The sequence below is a fragment of the Python bivittatus genome, unplaced genomic scaffold, assembly GCF_059951505.1.
Source record: "Python bivittatus isolate LINGU-HERP-01145 unplaced genomic scaffold, Pbiv_v1 ctg000000_np1212, whole genome shotgun sequence".
Classification (NCBI taxonomy): Eukaryota; Metazoa; Chordata; class Lepidosauria; order Squamata; family Pythonidae; genus Python; species Python bivittatus.
In genome coordinates, this window is record NW_028277028.1 from 4,309,728 (window position 1) to 4,328,852 (window position 19,125).

Sequence of the window (19,125 nt, forward strand, 5' to 3'; positions counted from 1 at the left end):
TGATGGATAATCTTTTTGAAGATGATATATATTATTTTGGTTGTGAAAGGCAATTATGAATATGGATATAAGCAACATTTTTTGTGGGGAAAGATAAGATATATTCTTAAAAAGTGTTGCAGGGAAGAAAAAATAATGCTGCAATGATCAGTGACAACCAGGTGCAGATACAAGGCATGTTTTCTGTTGCTGTTGTTATTTGCTGCTGTCTGGTTATTTTGGGGTTGCGGGGGCTGGCTTATGAGGCTCTGGACTTTGCTCCCAAAGTCCATTTCTAGTTGCACTGCTAAACAATTACTGAAGTATCCAGATGTTAAAAGATAATGGAGATAATTAGTTGTGGGTATTGTTTAAGAGGTATCTAAACAATTATGAAATGCTTCTATGCCTCTTGGAGAAATGCAGGTCAAAAATACTCAGGGCAGTCTCCAGTTCCTTGGGTATGATATATAGTGGTCTAAAAAACAGCAATGTGACTCATCAGAAACTCATGCACAATATGTATCTTGTGAGAGCTTTGCAATACTGCATATCTAGTGATTATTCACATTTTTTACCTGAGTAGCACTTATGTGAACTTCCTTTTACATATTCACTTTTAAACCTGAAATTCTACAATACTGCAGTAGTTTTATATGAGTTTATAAACTTTTTTGCTTTTTCTAAACCTTCCTTGAGTTGAAGTACCCTGAATTACAGAAACAATTTCAAATATCCATTTAGCATGGATTGCTAAACTTTTGCAAAGTTTGGCAATGATTTCCAGATGCAAAAGCAAAAGCTTCTCTAAACTTTCATGAATTACAGTATAATCCATCAATTGCAAAAAGTTATTCCACTTTTACTATTTCATGGTGTTCTTTTCTTAACATTGCTATATTTCTTTTTTTCTTTTTCCCAGTGTAGTATGATGTAATAGTAATATAATATAATATAATTATAATGTAATAGTAATATGTAGTATGTAGTATGCTATAGTAGACAGTTAACTGAAATCATCAGTTTCTCTTCTGGATAATTAACACTGAAACTATTGTAAATGTTAACATCTGTTCAAATATAGAATCCATTGTGAAGATTATTTATTTGGTTCTACTTCTTGTTAACTTCATTCTTTTGTAAAAGTGTTAAATGTGTACTATTCTATCCAAAAGGGATTTTAATGAGTGTTTACTAGAAGATGTGTTTAAGAATCCTGAGTTTTTAAATTCTATGTAAAATAAGAAATTCAGTTAATTGTTAGTTCTTTTGACTTTGAAATGTTTGTTGCAAGGGTCATACTTGCAGAGAGTGACTAGGAAACTCCTGGGTATTATGTTCCTAGAAACTTCAAAGCAACCTTATTGACTAGATCATATCTTTTAGAAAATTCTTGAACTGTTGACTATACACTATAATCTGCTACTTTGGATAATTAATCTATAAATGCTTTCTCAAAAATAGATTCCATAATGCTCAGTGGAGTACAGTTTGATCTTATCCTTTGCATCCTTAAGTTTCAAATAATCTGTTATGGTGTAGTGGTTAAGGTGCTGGACTAGCACTGGAGAGGTCCAGATTCAAAGTCCACCCTCATCTGTCCATCCATCCACTGGGTGACTTCAGGCCAGTCACTGTATTTTTCAACCCAGTCTACTTCACAGAATGCTGTTGTGGAAATTAAATAAAGGGGGATCCCAGTATAGATTTCTTGTTGGAGGAAAGGTAGGTGTAAATTTAATAAATAAATAAAATTCAAAGAAGCTTGCATGGGATTGGATTGTTAAATGTAACAGGCTGTTGGCTGATCATTAGGCTCTTCATGCTGTAGCTTGAAAAAAAAGACATCCCTCTTTCTCTTTTACATTTTTTTTAAGTTTTTCAAAATTCGATTGCATTTAAAGCTAATTATCCTGAAGCATATGGTCCTTATATTCTCTTCAATCCTCCTCTATTGCAGCCTTTGACATTGTTTACCAAAGAAATGGTGATGGAGAAGCCAAGTCCGCTGCTTGTAGGGCAGGAGTTCGTGAGGCAGTACTATACCCTGCTAAATAAAGCACCAGATTTCTTACACAGGTACTTTCTTTTAAAAATCTGTATCTTATGTAATCAAAATCAACTGAGCAAGCTGGATTTATATCCCCCATATAATTTAGCTATCATTGCCCTTAAAATCAATTGAACATGACTGTGTATATCCTAAGAATGTTTTGGTATGGTCCTTGGATACTTACTGAAGGATGGCTAAAAATCTTTTAAATGAGTATTTTTTATGTAACAAAATTTTATGTAGCTAAAATTGGCTAAATGTTATCTATTCCCAAATATTTGTTTCCAATATTAAGAAAAATCCTCTGCAGTACATTACAGAAATTCATAAATTATTTGAATTTAGGTTTTTAACTGTTAAATTTGCATCAAATTTATGTTCTGTGTTATTCTTTGGAGTTGATAAGATAATAAGAAACTGAAGCAACAAATTATAGAAAGCGGGACTGAGTGGGAGATACTGAGTTGCCCTGTCTGTTCCTCAGTTTTAACATTCAAGAGGCTCACAAAAATAATAAAACAATTTGTGTGCCCAGAGTTATTGGGAGTTGGACAGCATACAAGTTTAATAAATTATTAAACATACAAAGAACATGTAAGGTAAATACCACATCATAAAAGTGCCATAAATTATTACAGATTGAAGCAACATATAAAAAGCTTGAGAAAGCTAAAATGCATGTTTTGTATTGATAGAAAAGTGCCTGGCAAACATATTAATGGAAGAGAATATATACAAATACAAAATATTTTAATGACCAAGTCTAAAATATATACAAGGAATTTGTCTTCGGTGATGAACGGCAAGATCAATGGTGCGTTTGGATAACAACAGAAAATTAATAAACCGTAACAATAACACTGCCCAGTAAAATAACTTTTCCAAAAGAAGAAGCCACTGTCCAATACATATCAAATCATATAGTATTTAACAGAGCAATGGCACAAGGGAAAAAACTATTCCGATGTCTAGATGTTTTAACATATGGAGCTCTATAGCGCCATCCTGAAGGAAGAAGTTGGAACAGATTATATCCAGGATGAGAAGAGTCTGCAGATATCCTCTCTGCCCTCCTTTTGACCCTTACAGTATATAGTTCTTCTATAGAAGGCAGGCGGGTTGCAATTATCCTTTCTGCAGACTTAACTATCCGTTGGAGTCTGAGTCTGTCCTGTTTGGTTGCAGAATCAAACCAGACAGTTATAGAGGAACAGATAATAGACTCAATGATTCCCCTGTAAAACTCTACCAAGAGCTCCTGGGATAATTTAAACTTCCTAAGTTGCTGCAGGAAAAACATCCTTTGCTGTGCCTTTTTAATAATGGCTGTAATGTTAAACGTCCATTTCAGGTCTTGGGAAAGTATAGAACCCAGGAACTTGAAGGACTCTACCTCTGATACTAGGCTGTTGAGTATGGTAAGGGGAGGAGTATTAGAAGGATTCTTCCTAAAGTCCACAATCATCTCCACGGTTTTAAGTGTATTCAATTTCAAGTTATTACAACCACACCACAAGACCAGTTGTTGAACCTCCCGTCTATATGCTGACTCATTTCCATTTCAAATTAGACCAATGACAGTTGTATCATCCGCATATTTCAAGATTTTAACAGAAGAGTCTTTTGAAATGTAGTCATTGGTATAAAGGGAGAAAAGCAGTGGGGAAAGCACACATCCCTGAGGGGCACCAGTACTGATTAACTGGGTACTGGATGTAATTTTGCCTAACCTCACGTGTTGTTTCCTACCTGTTAGAAAACTGATTATCCACCTACAGGTATGCTCAGGCACAGTAAGCTGGATCAGTTTGTCGTAAAGAATTTCTGGTACAATAGTATTAAATGCTGAACTGAAGTCCACAAAAAGAACTCGTGCATAAGACCCCAGAAATTCAAGGTGTTGCAGAATATAGTGCAAGGCCATATTAACAGCATCATCCACTGACCTGTTTCCACGGTAAGCAAACTGCAGTGGATCTAACAGGGGATCCGTGATGGCTTTCAAGTGAGCCAACATTAACCTCTCAAAGGTCTTCATGACCACAGATGTCAGTGCAACCGGTCTGTAGTCATTCAGCTCACTAATGGGGGATTTCTTAGGAACTGGGATGATTGTAGAGCTCTTAAAACAAGAAGGGACATAACCCATCTTCAGCGATTTATTAAAAATATGCGTGAAAACGGCCAGTTGTTCTGCACAAACTTTCAGACACGAGGTGGTCACACCGTCTGGACCTGGAGCTTTTCCAATCTTTTGCTTTTGAAACAGACCTCGCACTTCTTTTTCTAGGATCACCAGAGGTAAGGGACCCGGGGGATTGGGGACAGGTGAAGAGAAATTTAATGCTGATGATGTATCTGAGATACAGTTGGCAGCAGCAGATAACAGTTGTTCATTCTCAAACCTGCAATAAAACCTGTTGAGATCATCTGCCAGTTGATGACTCTCTTCAATCAGGAGAGGTGGGTTGTTATAGCCGATGATGTTCTTCAGGCTTTTCCACACAGTCGCAGGATCATTTGCTGAAAACTGACTTTTCAGCTTTACTGAGTAGTTCCTCTTTGCTGCCTTAATCTCCCTCCCTCCCTCCCTACATAATCCTGTCCCCATTCCTATGGGCCTCCTCCTTGTCACGATACAGATGAGACAGATATGGATGTGTGGTCTTCTAAATGTCAATTATTATTAATTATGACTATTAGAATTTAACATAGCATAGAGGTAACAAAGCTAATCACGTCATTATATCTGCATAGAATGCAGTCAAGATGGGGGTTGAAGAGCATGCTCAGTAATTCAGTTCCCCCTAATAATAGTTGGGTGGTATCTCCCTCATTCAGTATAAGTGTATAACAAGATACATAGATCATACATTTGTAAATGTGTTTATAAGTTGCATCTCATAGTATTTTAAGTCAACTAACATAGGGCTCTCCATCCATTTCTGATATGACAAATTCAGCAACAAATGCCAAGTGCCTAAACCTAACTTTGTGGATAGGCAGGAACATGGATTGACTTTCTCCACCCTTATATTTAAAATTTCAATTACAGATTTATTTAAAAAAAAGTTTTGGCAGTTCCAAAAAAAGGATGGCAGTTTCTACCTAATACAATCAGAACAGGAAAAAGGAGAGAACTGTTGCCCAGCAGAGAGCCCTCTTCTGTGTGGAAAAAAATCCCTGACTGCTGGCATTTACATCCTAATTATAAATTACATTTATATTCCCAGTTGCACATAGAACAAAAGAATAGTCATGAGTCATGCACGCACTCTTGCTTTTCATTTTTATACTTGAAATGGTGCTAAAGGGACCGAATAACTAAAACAAGCAGGTTAAACCAACAAGTTCAAACATACTTTCACATAACAAAATATGCCATATACTGTGTCAAAAGTGCATAAACTATGAACAGAATCCAGATATATATTCCTATGCTTAGTAGACCAACCAACATAGAGTATTTCCATTTTTAAATGCACTGTGTAGCTCCACAAACAAAAGCAGTAGTACCTTATTTTCCAGGCAATCAGGCAGTAGCTTGATTAGATGAGAAGAATATTCCTCTTTTTCTTCTGTCTGATCTGTGAGTTTTGCTGCTGGCCAGAAATGCATGTGTGAGTACTATGAGCACATGTGGTCTCAGACCCAGCACACCTGCATTGACATAGCTGTATGAGGAACTGGGGCCAGCAGCAACATCTATAGTCATGTGTGAAAGTAGGTGGGCAATAGAACTGGGATAGAGGGATGATGTCATGGATTCAGTCTGAAGAAGGAACATAGCACTGAGAACAACCTAACTTTATTGCAATGATCGTTGGGTGCCTGCTTTACAAGGAAGAGGGACTCCAAACAATGAAAAAGCAAATATTTTTTATAGAAGTTGAGGGCTACAAGGCAGGAAATCCTAGGAATCTGATTTGCTGACCAGTTTGGGGAAGCTAAGCAAGGTCCTGTCAGTGTATCTAGGGTAGGTTCTACTGTTAGGCAAAATGGGCCTTTCAGGAGAACAGCAGAGTTGAGGAAGTTAATTAAAGGAGATGGAATGTTGAGGTCATCAGCTGATAGAGGATGGAACATTAGGGTTGCAATTTCCTTATAAGAACTACCCTTGGGCTGTACTATGAGCTGGTGAGGAGGCTTCTATTCTTGGGTGTAGATGGGATTGCAGAAGGATTATGTCTGAGAGCAGGGAGGGTCAATTTGGGTCTAATAGGATTAGGCAAAGAGATGAACTGGATTTGACCCTATCATGTCTAAAAGAAGGGAGGAAAAGAGGGTGTGGCCTCCATTTTGTTCATTAGATTTATTTTTTCCACTACAGTGGTGTATTAATCCCACTGCATCTCAGATGATTCAAGGATTAGATAAACTAATGTGGAACCTCTTCTGCTAGATTATCACTCAGTGATTGCTCAAGAACTGAAAGAGGCAGCCAGGTGAGTCATTTGGAATCTCCTCCAGTGTGCATCTCTTCAATGACACGAGCCAGGGATTTCCCAGTATGACTTATTACAGTGAGCAACAAATTTTGCTGGATCATCCAAATTGAGATTTGCATGCTTGGGCCCATCAATACGAATCCCATGCCAGAACTGGAATGCTGACTGCTGCTAGGAGAAGTGTGTTCAATGAATGGCCCAATCCAGGTCTCCTGGCTGCAGCTTAGTCTTCTTTCTTTCACCTGGGAGCTTTATTCACTTGGGATAGACTGTCAGCATGGATGAATGTTCTCTTTACTTTTTCTTTTTCTTTTTTAATATTTTTATTAAAGTTTATATATATAAAAACTAATACAAAACTAAAAAACCTACAAACAAAAAGAAAAAGGGAAAAAAAAGAAAAAAGAGAAAGAAATATAAAAGGTTACTTCCCTCTCCCTCCAAACAAGTATATGTATTAACAGTAACTTAACACCTTCTCTATTATTACTAAAAAAAAAAAAAGCTCTTTATCCCCTTTCTCATCCCTAAATAATAACCAAATTATAAAAAAATTCAATCAATCTAATCAGCAAAAGGATTAAAAGTGCCATTAATAATAAACTATAAATTTTAAGCTTAAACAAATAGGTCAATTTTGCATTTTAGTTTCTAAGTTTTTTCTGAGAAGTGAAATCTAAAAGATCTCTCCCCTTAAACATACAAAAGACCAATAATAATCACATATGTGTTTTAAACTGAACCAAATAAATCACTTTTACAGGTATAAATCATCGTCTTACAGTCCTGGTCAGAAAAAGAAAATTCAGTATTAACAATCCAAAATCAAAGCATGGACAATTTAACCTTGATCTGATAAATACACTTTGGATGCCTTTCTCTTCTTTTTGAAAAGCTCAGTCTTCAGTCTCTTCTCCAAACAAAACCCCAGATAACCATCTCTTATCATTCTCTTCCTATCTAATTATAGGAAAGGTTTCAGAGTTTTGGTATTTCCTTTCACTATGTCCAAAATAGGATAGTTCTCAAAGTCACTCTTCCAGTCCATTACAACTTCTTTCTCCATATCATTCTCATAATCAAGCAATTTTGAATCCACCTTCAAATCCACAGCACCTTTTTCCATATCTTCCATGTCTCTCTTATAATCTGGTATTTCTTTAAAGTCTATTTTAGAATCCTTATTCAAGTCGTCCTGTACTGTTATTTTGTCCAGTAAAATCTTTTCTTCTTCTACAACTTCTGTTAGCCCCAATTTACAAATAGTTCCTGGATACACTGATTCCAAACAGCTAAAAATGCTTTCTTGGAAGAAGGATACTCATCCATTATGTTAAAAAAGATATATTGTTAATGTCCATTCCTTCTGAACTTGAAGGCTCTGCGTTATCTTATGTTTATTTTTAGAAGCCAAACTTTCCCAGGACAGATTTTCTTGCAATTAAATCCAAATTCACTTACTGTATTTTTTTAAACATTTAAAACTATCGTTAAAAAAGCTGTTTCAAATCCATCTAGCCTCTTAATTGTCCCCAATCAACTATTAATTTCCTTTCACTGTTTCCAAATGTTAAGATATTTCTTTTTGATCTTTAAACTTACTTTGGTCTTCTTTCTCCCAGGATAGTAGAAAATTCTCCTGGTGTACAGCAGCTTGTCTTTCAGGAGGTTTTAATTGTCAAATAAATCACAAATAGGCAGTTTATGATGTTAGTTAAAAGAGAAAGCAAAGCAAATCTAGTGTCCGTTTGAAGGCTCCGCACCACAGCTTGGGCTCAATGTTTCCCTCGACTCCCAGAGCACTCCATCCACAGGGAATCTCTGTAAGGAGTACTGGTGGGTGATCCTGTTGATCTCTTTTATCTGGAGATGACTTTGAAGAGCCGGACCAAGGCCAACTCCTCTAACTGCCGTGGGCGTCGGCTCCAGAAAGTATGGAGCCGTATTCAATCGGCCATTTCTTCCCCGGAAGTCCAAATCTTTACTTTTTGATCATACCTGATTATTTGCTTGGAACCTAAGGTCTTCAGCTGCTGCATGAGTAGTGTAAAATCAGGCTGCTATGTCTCTGCTATCCTCAGAGTCTAGCTTCTAGCATTCATCCAAGATTTTTCTGTACAAAGGACTACGGAGAAACGCTTGATCTGCATGGCTATCCTTGCACTTAAGAGATTTGTCACACACAAAAGAAGCAGCTCAAGTGGAGAAGCTGCCTTGGTCATGAGGTCAAGGAGGACAAGGAGTGCCTTGTCTTGTCAGGCATGACCACCTGTTCAACAACTGTATGAACAACAAATAGGCAGGATCTGTCAGGTGGGGACATCCTGAGTGATCAGGCATTGGGAGAGATGGAGCTTGACCTGGCACTAATCTCTTCACACATTCTGATGGAAATAACCAGTGATCTTCCAACCACTGTCTGTAAGAGTTCTAGTGGCAACTTCTGCTTCAGGTGGAATGATCCTGCTGATTACCCCTCCAGATTAAGAACACTCTACACAGTGACATGCAGTTTGTATAGAGAGTAAGGTGGATGACCTTGATGGAGATATGCAAGAGGCCAAAAGGAGGCTGAAACATTTTTTACATCCAGAGCAACAAGATAACATTTGGAGGTGGCTTGGGCAGATGCCTGCCTAATTAAGTGAAGAATAAAAAGAGAAGGAGGCATAGCTTAATTAGACTTGCAAGATTCTGTTATTATAACCAATCTCAATAAAGTTAGTTTCAGCCTTCATGTGGAGTTGATTTCCCCATCTGGTCTACCTAGTGGGACTGAGAGGTTGTACCTGACATGTTGCCCTTTGCATGTTGGGCCTACTATCTGTGACTATGAAGACATGGTTGAGAGTTGGCTGACCAGATAGCCAAATCTCAGCATGTGGTTCATAGCTGCATTCACCACATCTGCCATTTGAGTTGTGTAGCAGCTGCATCATGGGAAGCACTGGAGTCTACAGCAACAGTTTTCTCCTCATTTTACTTCATCCTATCAGTATCTGGTGAGGAAAATGCAAGAAACATGCATTCCTCCTTAACTGGATCAAATGTCTGATGAAGAGGGCATAATATTGGGATCTAATGCTTCCTTCCTGCATTGGTGATAGACGAAGGATATCACCCACCTGTTGATGATGGTGCATGAGGTATGCTGCCAGACAGAGCCAGACAGAGGCGGTACTAAGGCCCTCATGTTCCCTGCTTTGGTGGTACTGAGTGGTCTGCTAGGGCCCATGTGGGTCACCACTACCACCATGCACTGTTGGCTGAGATTTAGGAAGAGGCTGTCTTGGCCTTTGATCTCAGTCCCTGGGTTGCTAACAGAAGGTATTGGGCTACCTGCCTAAACCTCAGAACCAGCACCTCCTTCTCTTAAGCAAGGGGGAGAGATCTCCTCTTTCAGTTTATCCTCAGTTTCATCCGCTATGATGCAAGCTGTTAGCATTGCTGCTGCCTCAGGAGGAGTGAGCTTGCCCTTAGCAACAGAGTTGCCAGTCCCAATTACTGTTGTTAAGCAAGGACTACTCATATCAGTTTTTACCAACTATATCTATTGGGTCAGTTTGCTGTGATGATTAAGGTATAGTTAAAGTATGGAAGCTTACTAGATGAGTCTGGGCTTGCGGTCTCTCTTAGCCCTGTGTACCTCACAAGGTGTTTGCTAGGGAGAGGAGAACAGAGTGCTATGTACATTGCTTTGAGTTCCTGTAGAAAAGGCAGGATATAAATTATCCTGCTTTTTGAATCCTACCACTTCATTTCAAAATGTCAAAAATAAAATATTTTAGAATATGCTTCCATATGATAATCTTAAATACTGTTGTTTAATTTCTTTAAAGGTTTTATGGCAGGAATTCTTCGTATGTCCATGGTGGATTAGATGCCAGTGGCAAGCCCCAGGAAGCAGTGTATGGCCAAGCTGTATGTATCATAAATCCTATTTGAAGTTCAGTTGTCTCAAATAAGCATGGCTGTTGATAATTAAAAGTAACCTGCTTTAAGAAAATGCTACATTTGTGTGTTTCTGTTAAAGCTCAGAATAATCCTATGTGCCTTAAAATCAGGAGGAAAAATTCTTCCCTTGTCTCACCTTGCCTCTCTTCATTTTTCCTCACTCCATTTTTCCTCCTAACATGTGATTTTTTTTTTGCCTAGCCTATGCTTCCTGTTTCACTGTCTTTCTACTCTAATTCTTTGTAATACTTTATCATGTAGTTACAGGTAATCCTCACTTACTGACCATTTGTTCAGCAACTGTTCAAAGTTATGACGGTGCTGAAAAAATAATTTTACGCCCATTCACGACTATTTATGACCTTAGCTGTGTCCCTCAGTCACGTGATTGGCATTACAGTCAGTACATGTTGTCCTGTACCTGACTTGTGTTTTTTTCTTTTTTCCCCCCATGCACAGCAGAGATCGGAGAGACAGGGATTGTAAGAAAGTAGGCTGTTTGCTCTTCTACACATCAAAAGCAATGTGATTGCACTGGCAGCCCAGAGCTGGGAGCCATGGGCCAAACAGCTTACAGTACTCTTTTAAAATCTCTTCCTCTTCAATCTCTGTGCTCTGTGAGGGGGCCGGGGGGGGGGGGGGAAGAGTCAGGCAAAGGAGAGATTGCCTACAGAAATTGCTTGCTCCCCCCGGCCCCCAGAACAGAGGGATTGAAGAGAAAGAGATTTCAAAAGAGTACTGTAAGCTGTTTGCGTAGCACACCTGCGGCTCTCAGCCCTGGGCTGCCTGCACAATTGCATTGCTTTCAATGTGTAGAAGAGCAAACAGCTTACTCTCTTGAAATCTCTTTCTCTCCAATCTCTCTGCTCTGTGAGGGGTGGGGAACAAAAAAAGCAAGCGATTTCTGTGGGCAATCTCTCCCTTGCCTGACCCTTCCCCCCTCCCCCCCCCCATAGAGTGGAGAGATTGGAAAGGAAGAGGTTTCAAAGAGTAAGCTGTTTGCTCTTCTACATATCAAAAGCAATGTGATCTCACCAGGAGCAGGAAAGTGTCAGGCAAAGGAGAGACTGTGGAGTCCTTGGGGTTCTCTGAGCTTGGTTCTTTTCTTGCAAATGATGCCTTGCCTTGCCTTGCCTTGCCTTGCCTTGCCTTGCCTTGCCTTGCCTTGCCCTTGCCCTTGCCCCTGCCCCTGCCCCTGCCCCTGCCCCTGCCCTGCCCTGCCCTGCCCTGCCCTGCCCTGCCCTGCCCTGCCCTGCCCTGCCCTGCCTTGCCTTGCCTTGCCTTGCATGTTTCCTTACCTTTTACCTTACCTTACCTTACCTTACCTTACCTTACCAATGTTACATATTCTTTCGTCACCGAAGACAAATTCCTTGTATATATTTTATACTTGGCCATTAAAGTATTCTGTATTACCCGGCTAGGTAACACCTTCAGTGCTAAAATGCCATTTTAGCACTGAGGATGTTACCTAGCTGGGTAATGAAATGTTTGCAAGAAAAGAACCAAGCTCAGAGAACCCCTTAGCACTGAAGATGTTACCTAGCAGGGTAATGAAACGTTTGCAAGAAAAGAACCAAGCTCAGAGAACCCCAAGGACTCCACAGTTCAACCCTGAGTTACACATATTCACCGCTAAAGGAGAGACTGTCTACAGAAATCACTTGCTTTTTTCCTCCACCTCCCACCTGCCTTGCAAAGCAGAGAGATTGGAGAGAAAGAGATTTCAAGAGAGTAAGCTGTTTGCATAGCATTTGCATAGCTGTGGCATGATTGTATTGCTTTTGACGTGTACAAGACAGTAAGCAGGCACTCAAGCATTCCAAAGGGGAGGGGAGTGGTTAGGAAGCAAATAAAAGCCAAAGGTGTGAAGCTGAGTAGTCTTGCCTCTTTTCAGCCGGAAAGCACAGTTGCAGTCACGTGATTTCCCAGTTTGCAACTGCTTCGCTTAGTAGCAGAGTTGCCAGTCCCAATTAGGGTCATTAAGTGAGGACTACCTGTTCTGCCATTGCAAATTATATCTCTCTGTGCTGAAGAAAAAAGGACATTGACATACAGCCTGGATTGTTAGAATAGCTGTCTTGTTAGTACATCAGATTTAAAAATATTGTCTTCTTATTCACTCAGAAACTCAAAGCTAGCTTCCTAAAAGCATTGGTTTTCAGACTGGCTAATACATTCTTAATAAAGTATATCACAAACAACTATAAGGGAACATTTTTAAAATGTCTGATAAAAGAAAAACTGTAACTATTGAATAACTGTATTGTTTTTCAGTGCTATTTTTTTTACATAAATATGTATATTGTAGAAAGTTAAATTTACTTGGCAGTGTTTTCTTTATTTATGTTTAGGACATTCACAAAAAGGTGATGTCCCTGCAGTTTAGTGAGTGCCGCACTAAGATTCGCCACGTTGATGCCCATGCAACCCTGAATGATGGAGTAGTTGTACAAGTCATGGGGGAGTTGACAAACAATGGTCAACCAATGAGGAAGTTCATGCAAACTTTTGTGCTGGCTCCAGAAGTAAGTAACATTTTGAATAGTGGTTAGAAGCAGCAGAGTTGGGTGGACTCTAACCATGAGGTGATTACTTTCACATGAAAAGCTTTGTTTGGAATGAAACTTTTCCACTGATGTGGTTCAAATAAATCTTCCTGAAATAAGGACATTGCAAATTGGATTAACTTATCTGTTGTTCGTTATTCTGGAGAAACTATTAGTGTTTACCACTGTACCACACTGCCTTTCTGTACCACTTAAGTATACCAGTTTAAAAAAAAAGAAATAATATTTGGATATAGCATATTAGATGTTGCATAAATGTATTCTATTATTTTGAAAAGCACATTTTTAGTGGAATTAGTTTTTACTCTTTCAGTTACCCTAAAATAAAGTAGACTATCTCAAGTTGAGCTCATGTTTTGAGGAACAAGGAAATGGCTTGCCATTGCCCTTTTCTAGGATTTTTTAAAATCTCTCAGTCTAGTCTACAGCCCTGAGATTTCCCAGTCTTTTATCCAGAAACTAGCCAGGACAAGTCTTGCTTAGTTTAGGGGTGGGGGGATCAGTTGTGGTTGGCCCAAAAAACCTCACTTCCTGCTGGATGGAAATTACCCAACAAACACTTGACTATCATAATGTAGAAGATTTTTTTTATAACCAATAAAGTATTTGTTTTGGCTATGCCTGTCCTTGTGAAATTGAACTGCCATTCATAAAAATCTTTCTATGTCTTCTGAGGCCAACACTGAGTTATTTTGTCTCTCTTGCTTTCCCCCTCTATTTTTGCCCTCCTCACCCACCAAAAAAAACCTCCAACACTATTCAATCAAATTTTTAAGGTTACTCTTGATTAGCATCTTAAGCAAGACAGCAAATTTTGCTTCAGCATTTCCTTCTCAGGATGCTACTGCTTTCTGAATAGGTGCAATACCTGCTTTATGTGCTAGTCTTCCTATTCTCAGGGTGATAGATTGGGTAGCAACTTCAAACATTGACATTCCATAGGTAAGTTATTTCACAGTAGACAAATATATTCCAGGATTCTTATCCATCACTTTCTTCACCCAAGGATATGTATGTGTCAGATAAATCCAGTCATTCTTTAGAAGACTTTGGAGACTTAATCAATTTTTCATTTTCATCACTACCCTTGAATATTTGGGGGATATTACCTTCTCCTCAACTTTGAGGAAGATACAAATAAACCCCCCTTTATACAGAACTGTGAATTAGGTCAGGATTAATAGCATACTTTGTGTTCCTCCACTTCTGGCCTCCACTTCTTCCTTCAACTATTACAGAAAATGACTGGAAAAACTGCTGGAGGCCAGCATGAGCAGTTTCACCTTCGTTAAGAGAAATTGAGCTCCCTTTGAAGTTGTAGGGGAGATGCGTCTAAATGCAAAACTGTAGAGAGTAAAGGCATGTACTCTCATGTACTTACAAGAAGTTTGGAGCCCTCACCTGATTTCTATTACTTCATCAGACTTTAAGGCAGAGGTAGCAAGCCATAGCCCATGAACCACATGCCTTTTGTGCTTTCCCAGAGCTGCTCCAAGTTGTGGGCAAAAATCTGGATTTTTGAGGGAGGGGCAAGTGAAAATTTAAAGCAGCCTTATGTTTTTGCTAGGCTTAATTTTTTTTTATTATTTTTCTAAAAAACAAACTCAACTAGTAGAAAAAATGCCTACAAGCTGAAAATTTCAGTACTAGCCCCTCTGCTGACATCTTGCAGCATTACCAAGAAAGGGAATTCTAGTACAGTGTGGACTTTATTTAATCAAAGGAGGGAAATAAAGGGCAAAAGATCAGACTATAGCTAAAAGGGGCCAAGTTTGATGTCATCAGTTTGAACTAGCAATTCCACATTTGAAGACTAGCTGAGGCTAGGTATTTCTTTCTTGCTCATTTCAGAACACCAGCAGGCTTACAGACACCTGCATAGGACTCAGTTACTCACTTTGAAGATAGGTAAAAAAAATCTTTCTATTGATAGGCAAATTCTCAACTCTGAAGAGTCCCAGGTTTAGAAATTATTCACAGAAACCTGAAACTCTTGGCAGTCAAGCATCTTTATGTCCATGAAGAAAGAAAGGGCACATCAGAGTGGTGTTTTTTAGTTTCTAGAGGAGTAGCTGTGTTTGTCATTTCTACTTAAAACAATAAAGATCCAGTGGGATCCTAAAGACTAACAATGTACTGTTGTACAATCTTTTTTGAGTCACAATACTTGCATTAGATGCTCTGTACCTAAGTCTCCCTCAAGTTGAGCCCAGCTCCTGATGACTTCATGGACATGTCAATGGAGCTTTCTTGGCAACTATGTATACCATAGATATTAAGTTGATTATATTGTTATGTAAGGGCAAAAGTAAAAAGAATATGGACATAATTTGCAGCATCACTAGAGTGTAAATCCCAAATTAAGCTTTCTTCTATCTATGGTATCTTCGTTTTCTCAGGGGTCTGTTCCAAATAAGTTTTACGTCCACAATGATATATTTCGCTATGAAGATGAAGTATTCGGTGATTCTGAAGCTGAACTTGATGAAGGTAGGGAATGTTAAACCTGACAACATACATGTGTTTTTTGATGGCAACAATTTTGGAAAGGAGCCTCAGCACAACTGCATATAAAGGCATTGTAAGCCCAAGTGCTACCTGTTTGCATTATGTTTTATGTTCAAGCAATAAATTAAAGCCCCAAGATTGTATAAAGATTTGGAAATTCTTGGGAACTATCCCCAAATGTTGCCTCCAGAATGTACCACTAAATTGTAACTTTTATTTAACAGAATGGGGAAAGTGTTAAATACATAGGGAGGAATATATTACTGTATATAAACAATTTAATTTTCATTTAGTTACATTTGTATGTAAATTAACTAAACACTAGGGTTTTTGTCTTGACCTTGAATATCCTTTTTTTCCTCTTACAATTTTCTGTAGAGAATATGATCCCTGTAATAAGTAGCTGTTAATCCTCCTTCCCCAATTTACAACCCTAAAATAACCTTAATCTGTGAATAAAAGGTTTATTAACGCTAAAAAAACCTTAATCTGTGAATAAAAGGTTTATAATAGTCTTACTTGATTTCTACTTAGATTAGAGGCTGTACCAAAGTAGTCTGATCCAACTTACGTTATAGTTCTCACCATGATTTGAGGCATTACAACAATTTAAAACAGGCATGACATCAAAACTAAAATCCAAGTACAAGATGTAGTACTAAGAATTATGCAATCATCAAGCTCTAGACTACAGTTGATAAAAGTAAACAAAGATTTGGGTTGCTTTTCTGGATATAAAATCAACAAAAAGAAAACAAAGATAATAAGGCATTTAACTCTTCAAGAAGAAATTTTTGTGAAAAGAGAGACAGGTTGTAAGATAACAAAAGATCCAATGAAATATTTAGGGTTTTAGCTGACAGGATGCAATAAAGACATATTTCAAAATAATCACAACAAATTAGGGAAAGAAATAAGACCTTTACAGGTGGAAAACCTTAAAACTTTCTTGGCTAGGATTTATGGCGATAATAAAAACTGATGTGTTACCAAAGATAAATTTCCTATTTAAAATGACAACAATTCAAATCTCAGAAAAAAATATTTGGGACTGCAAAGAACAATTAACAGATTTATATGGAGGAGGGGAAAAACCAAGAGTAAGATTCAAAATTTTGCAACACTCAAAAGAGAGAAGTAGATTAGCTTTTCCCAATCTCAGACTATATTATATGGTAAGTTGTCTATCAAAGATAACAGAATGGATAAAATTTCCTAACAGCAGAATATCAAGTATAGAATGAGTAGGCTTAATCAATGGACTTCAAAGATATCTATGGGATAAAGAAATAGAAGAAGACAAGGATCTGAAGGGACAAAATATAAGAGAAAAAAAAGTTTTTTTGTTTTGTTTTAAAAATTGTATCCTTGAAAGAAGAATAAGTCCAAAGATTTCACCATTATCACCCTCACATGCTTTGTTACTTCAAGGAAAATTATAGTAAGAAGAATCTGATTATATGCACTAATATGATCATTTGGATTCAAGAAATAGCTAAAGATACAATGAGAATCGCTTAACGAAAGTAGGAATCTACCATGATTAATGTATTTGCGAATAACTGGAAAAATAAAAAGTGATCTCAAAGGAGGACCTTTGAAACTTCACCGACAATACAAAATTGGAAGACCAAAATTGGAGAATATGTGGCAATGGAAAAATTGACTGTATATATTCATAGCAGAAGTCTAACCACATTCAAGCAGGAATGATTCCCTTATATACAACATATTATATAGCAAGGCAAGCTCAGACATTTAGAACATGGTTTTTGAAGGGAAAGAGAAACTGTTTAAAAATAATTAAAATGACTTAAATAGAAATGATTGTTAATGGTAGAAGTTTAAAGCGTAGTATAGTAAGTAGCAGTTAGCGTCAGGGAAAAAAAGAGAAGAGAAAAAGGGAAAAAGAAGAGGCGCAGGCGCTGTTTGAATGCTTTTTTCCTACAATATCTTTTTAAAAATTTTAGTCACTGTATAAAACCTTATCCTTTAAATTTTCACTTAAACCTTTGCCTTAGTGCAATTAAAAACAAAAAACAAAATCCAAAGGATTCAGATAGGATATAATTTTGTTTTGTAGGGATGACTTTATAATGAGCACCTGTAATCTGTGGAATTTGATATTTATCAATGAAATAAGCACAACTTTATTTGCACAACTTAGTTTCATAGAATCTGTATCACAGTTGTTAGAAGGAGTCTAGTAGCACCTTTTTCAACTAACAAATTTTATTAAAAGACATACACATCAGATGCATCAGCTAACAAAGATAAAATTTGTTAGCTGGAAAAGGTGCTACCAGACTTCTGATTTTTTACCATCATAGATTAACATGGCACTCTTCTTATAATATCACAATTCTGGTAAACTATTTGTGGCAGTCAAATGTTGAGATATAGGCAGTAGTTTTAAAAATAAATGGAGAACAGTTGTCTAAAGAAAGCTTATACATACTTTGGAATCCTACTTTCTATTTTCAGTGTCAGGCTACAGATTATACAAGATGTATCATTAGTCTCATATACTACTGCTTGTCTCTCCTCCCAGAATTTTGAACTGGTGTGGCTTTTGGGAATTCTGTGACTTGTAGTTCAACACATCTAGAAGACACAAAGTTGATAAATGCAATGGTAGACAAAAATTGACCAAGCGTTCCATACAATGTTCCCAACTTATGAAGTGTTGAGAAATCTCAGCAAAACATCTTCTAAAAAGAAATTGGGGATGTTCTTCTAAAGCAATTGGTTATTTTATCTAGACTTAGAGTGGTTGCATATACTTTGCCACTGTACTTTAAAGCTGTTGTATGGCATGTGAGTTCCTGGAATTAATATGCTCCCTTTCATTTTCAGTAAAACTGAAAATATAAGAAATTACTGTGGCAGGCATCACACTTTTTTTGGATTATAATGTTTTAGAGTCAGAAGATGAAGTAGAAGAGGAGAATGAAGAAAGGCAGCCATCACCTGAACCTGTGCAAGAAAATACAAGCAGTGCTTACTATGATAGTCACCCTGTAACGTAAGATAATTCTCCATGCTCATGTTGCAGACAGTCTGTGCAAATGTGTTCCAAAATCCAATGAATCTGTATGTTAATGTCTTTATTCTTAACCTAAAATAAAATAAAATGTGAGATCTTGTAATCAAAAGGAAATGAAAGCTTGTTCGTATTTTCTAGAATGTCTGGTACAGGGAGTTAATTACATGGTTAAGTATTGATGGACCACTTCTGAAAGGATATCATGAGGTTTAGGGTTTTTCAGTGATCCTTATATCACATAAGATATGTTTGTTTATCTTTTATTGCAGTTCTATGTTAGAAGGCTTGTATATAAAACTAGGATATGCTGGTGTGTTTTAAGTGCTGCAGGCAGTATTAAAATGACTTACTGTTCTTATGAAGCCTTTTCAGATGCAGTTTCCTGGCAAGTTTGCCAATTGAATAATAGATAATAATCTTCGTTTGTTTTCTTGTTTTATAGCTTGGGTCCCCAATATGATAGCCATGTGCCCTGTGACACCCCTTATGCCTACCCAACTTCCTTTCCTACCTGATTTATTGTTAATATATTTTCAATTACAATAAATACATGGAAAGCTAACTGCT

The 19,125-nt window shown here is 37.6% G+C and overlaps 1 protein-coding gene across 3 annotated transcripts in view; it reads left to right on the forward strand.

The window, feature by feature from the left end:
• G3BP2 (G3BP stress granule assembly factor 2) overlaps window positions 1-19,125 on the forward strand; it is a 48,456-nt gene that overhangs the window by 5,084 nt on the left and 24,247 nt on the right. For 2 of the 3 annotated variants that reach the window (XM_088136707.1, XM_088136655.1), the window contains exons 2-6: window positions 1,940-2,058; window positions 10,320-10,401; window positions 12,789-12,962; window positions 15,404-15,494; window positions 18,435-18,537. In XM_088136707.1, coding sequence (XP_087992833.1) covers window positions 1,964-2,058; window positions 10,320-10,401; window positions 12,789-12,962; window positions 15,404-15,494; window positions 18,435-18,537 — 545 coding nt within the window. In that variant the 5' untranslated portion in view covers window positions 1,940-1,963. Of the gene's footprint in view, window positions 1-1,939; window positions 2,059-10,319; window positions 10,402-12,788; window positions 12,963-15,403; window positions 15,495-18,434; window positions 18,538-19,125 lie in introns of those variants that run through there. The other variant, XM_088136747.1, reaches the window with a different exon arrangement.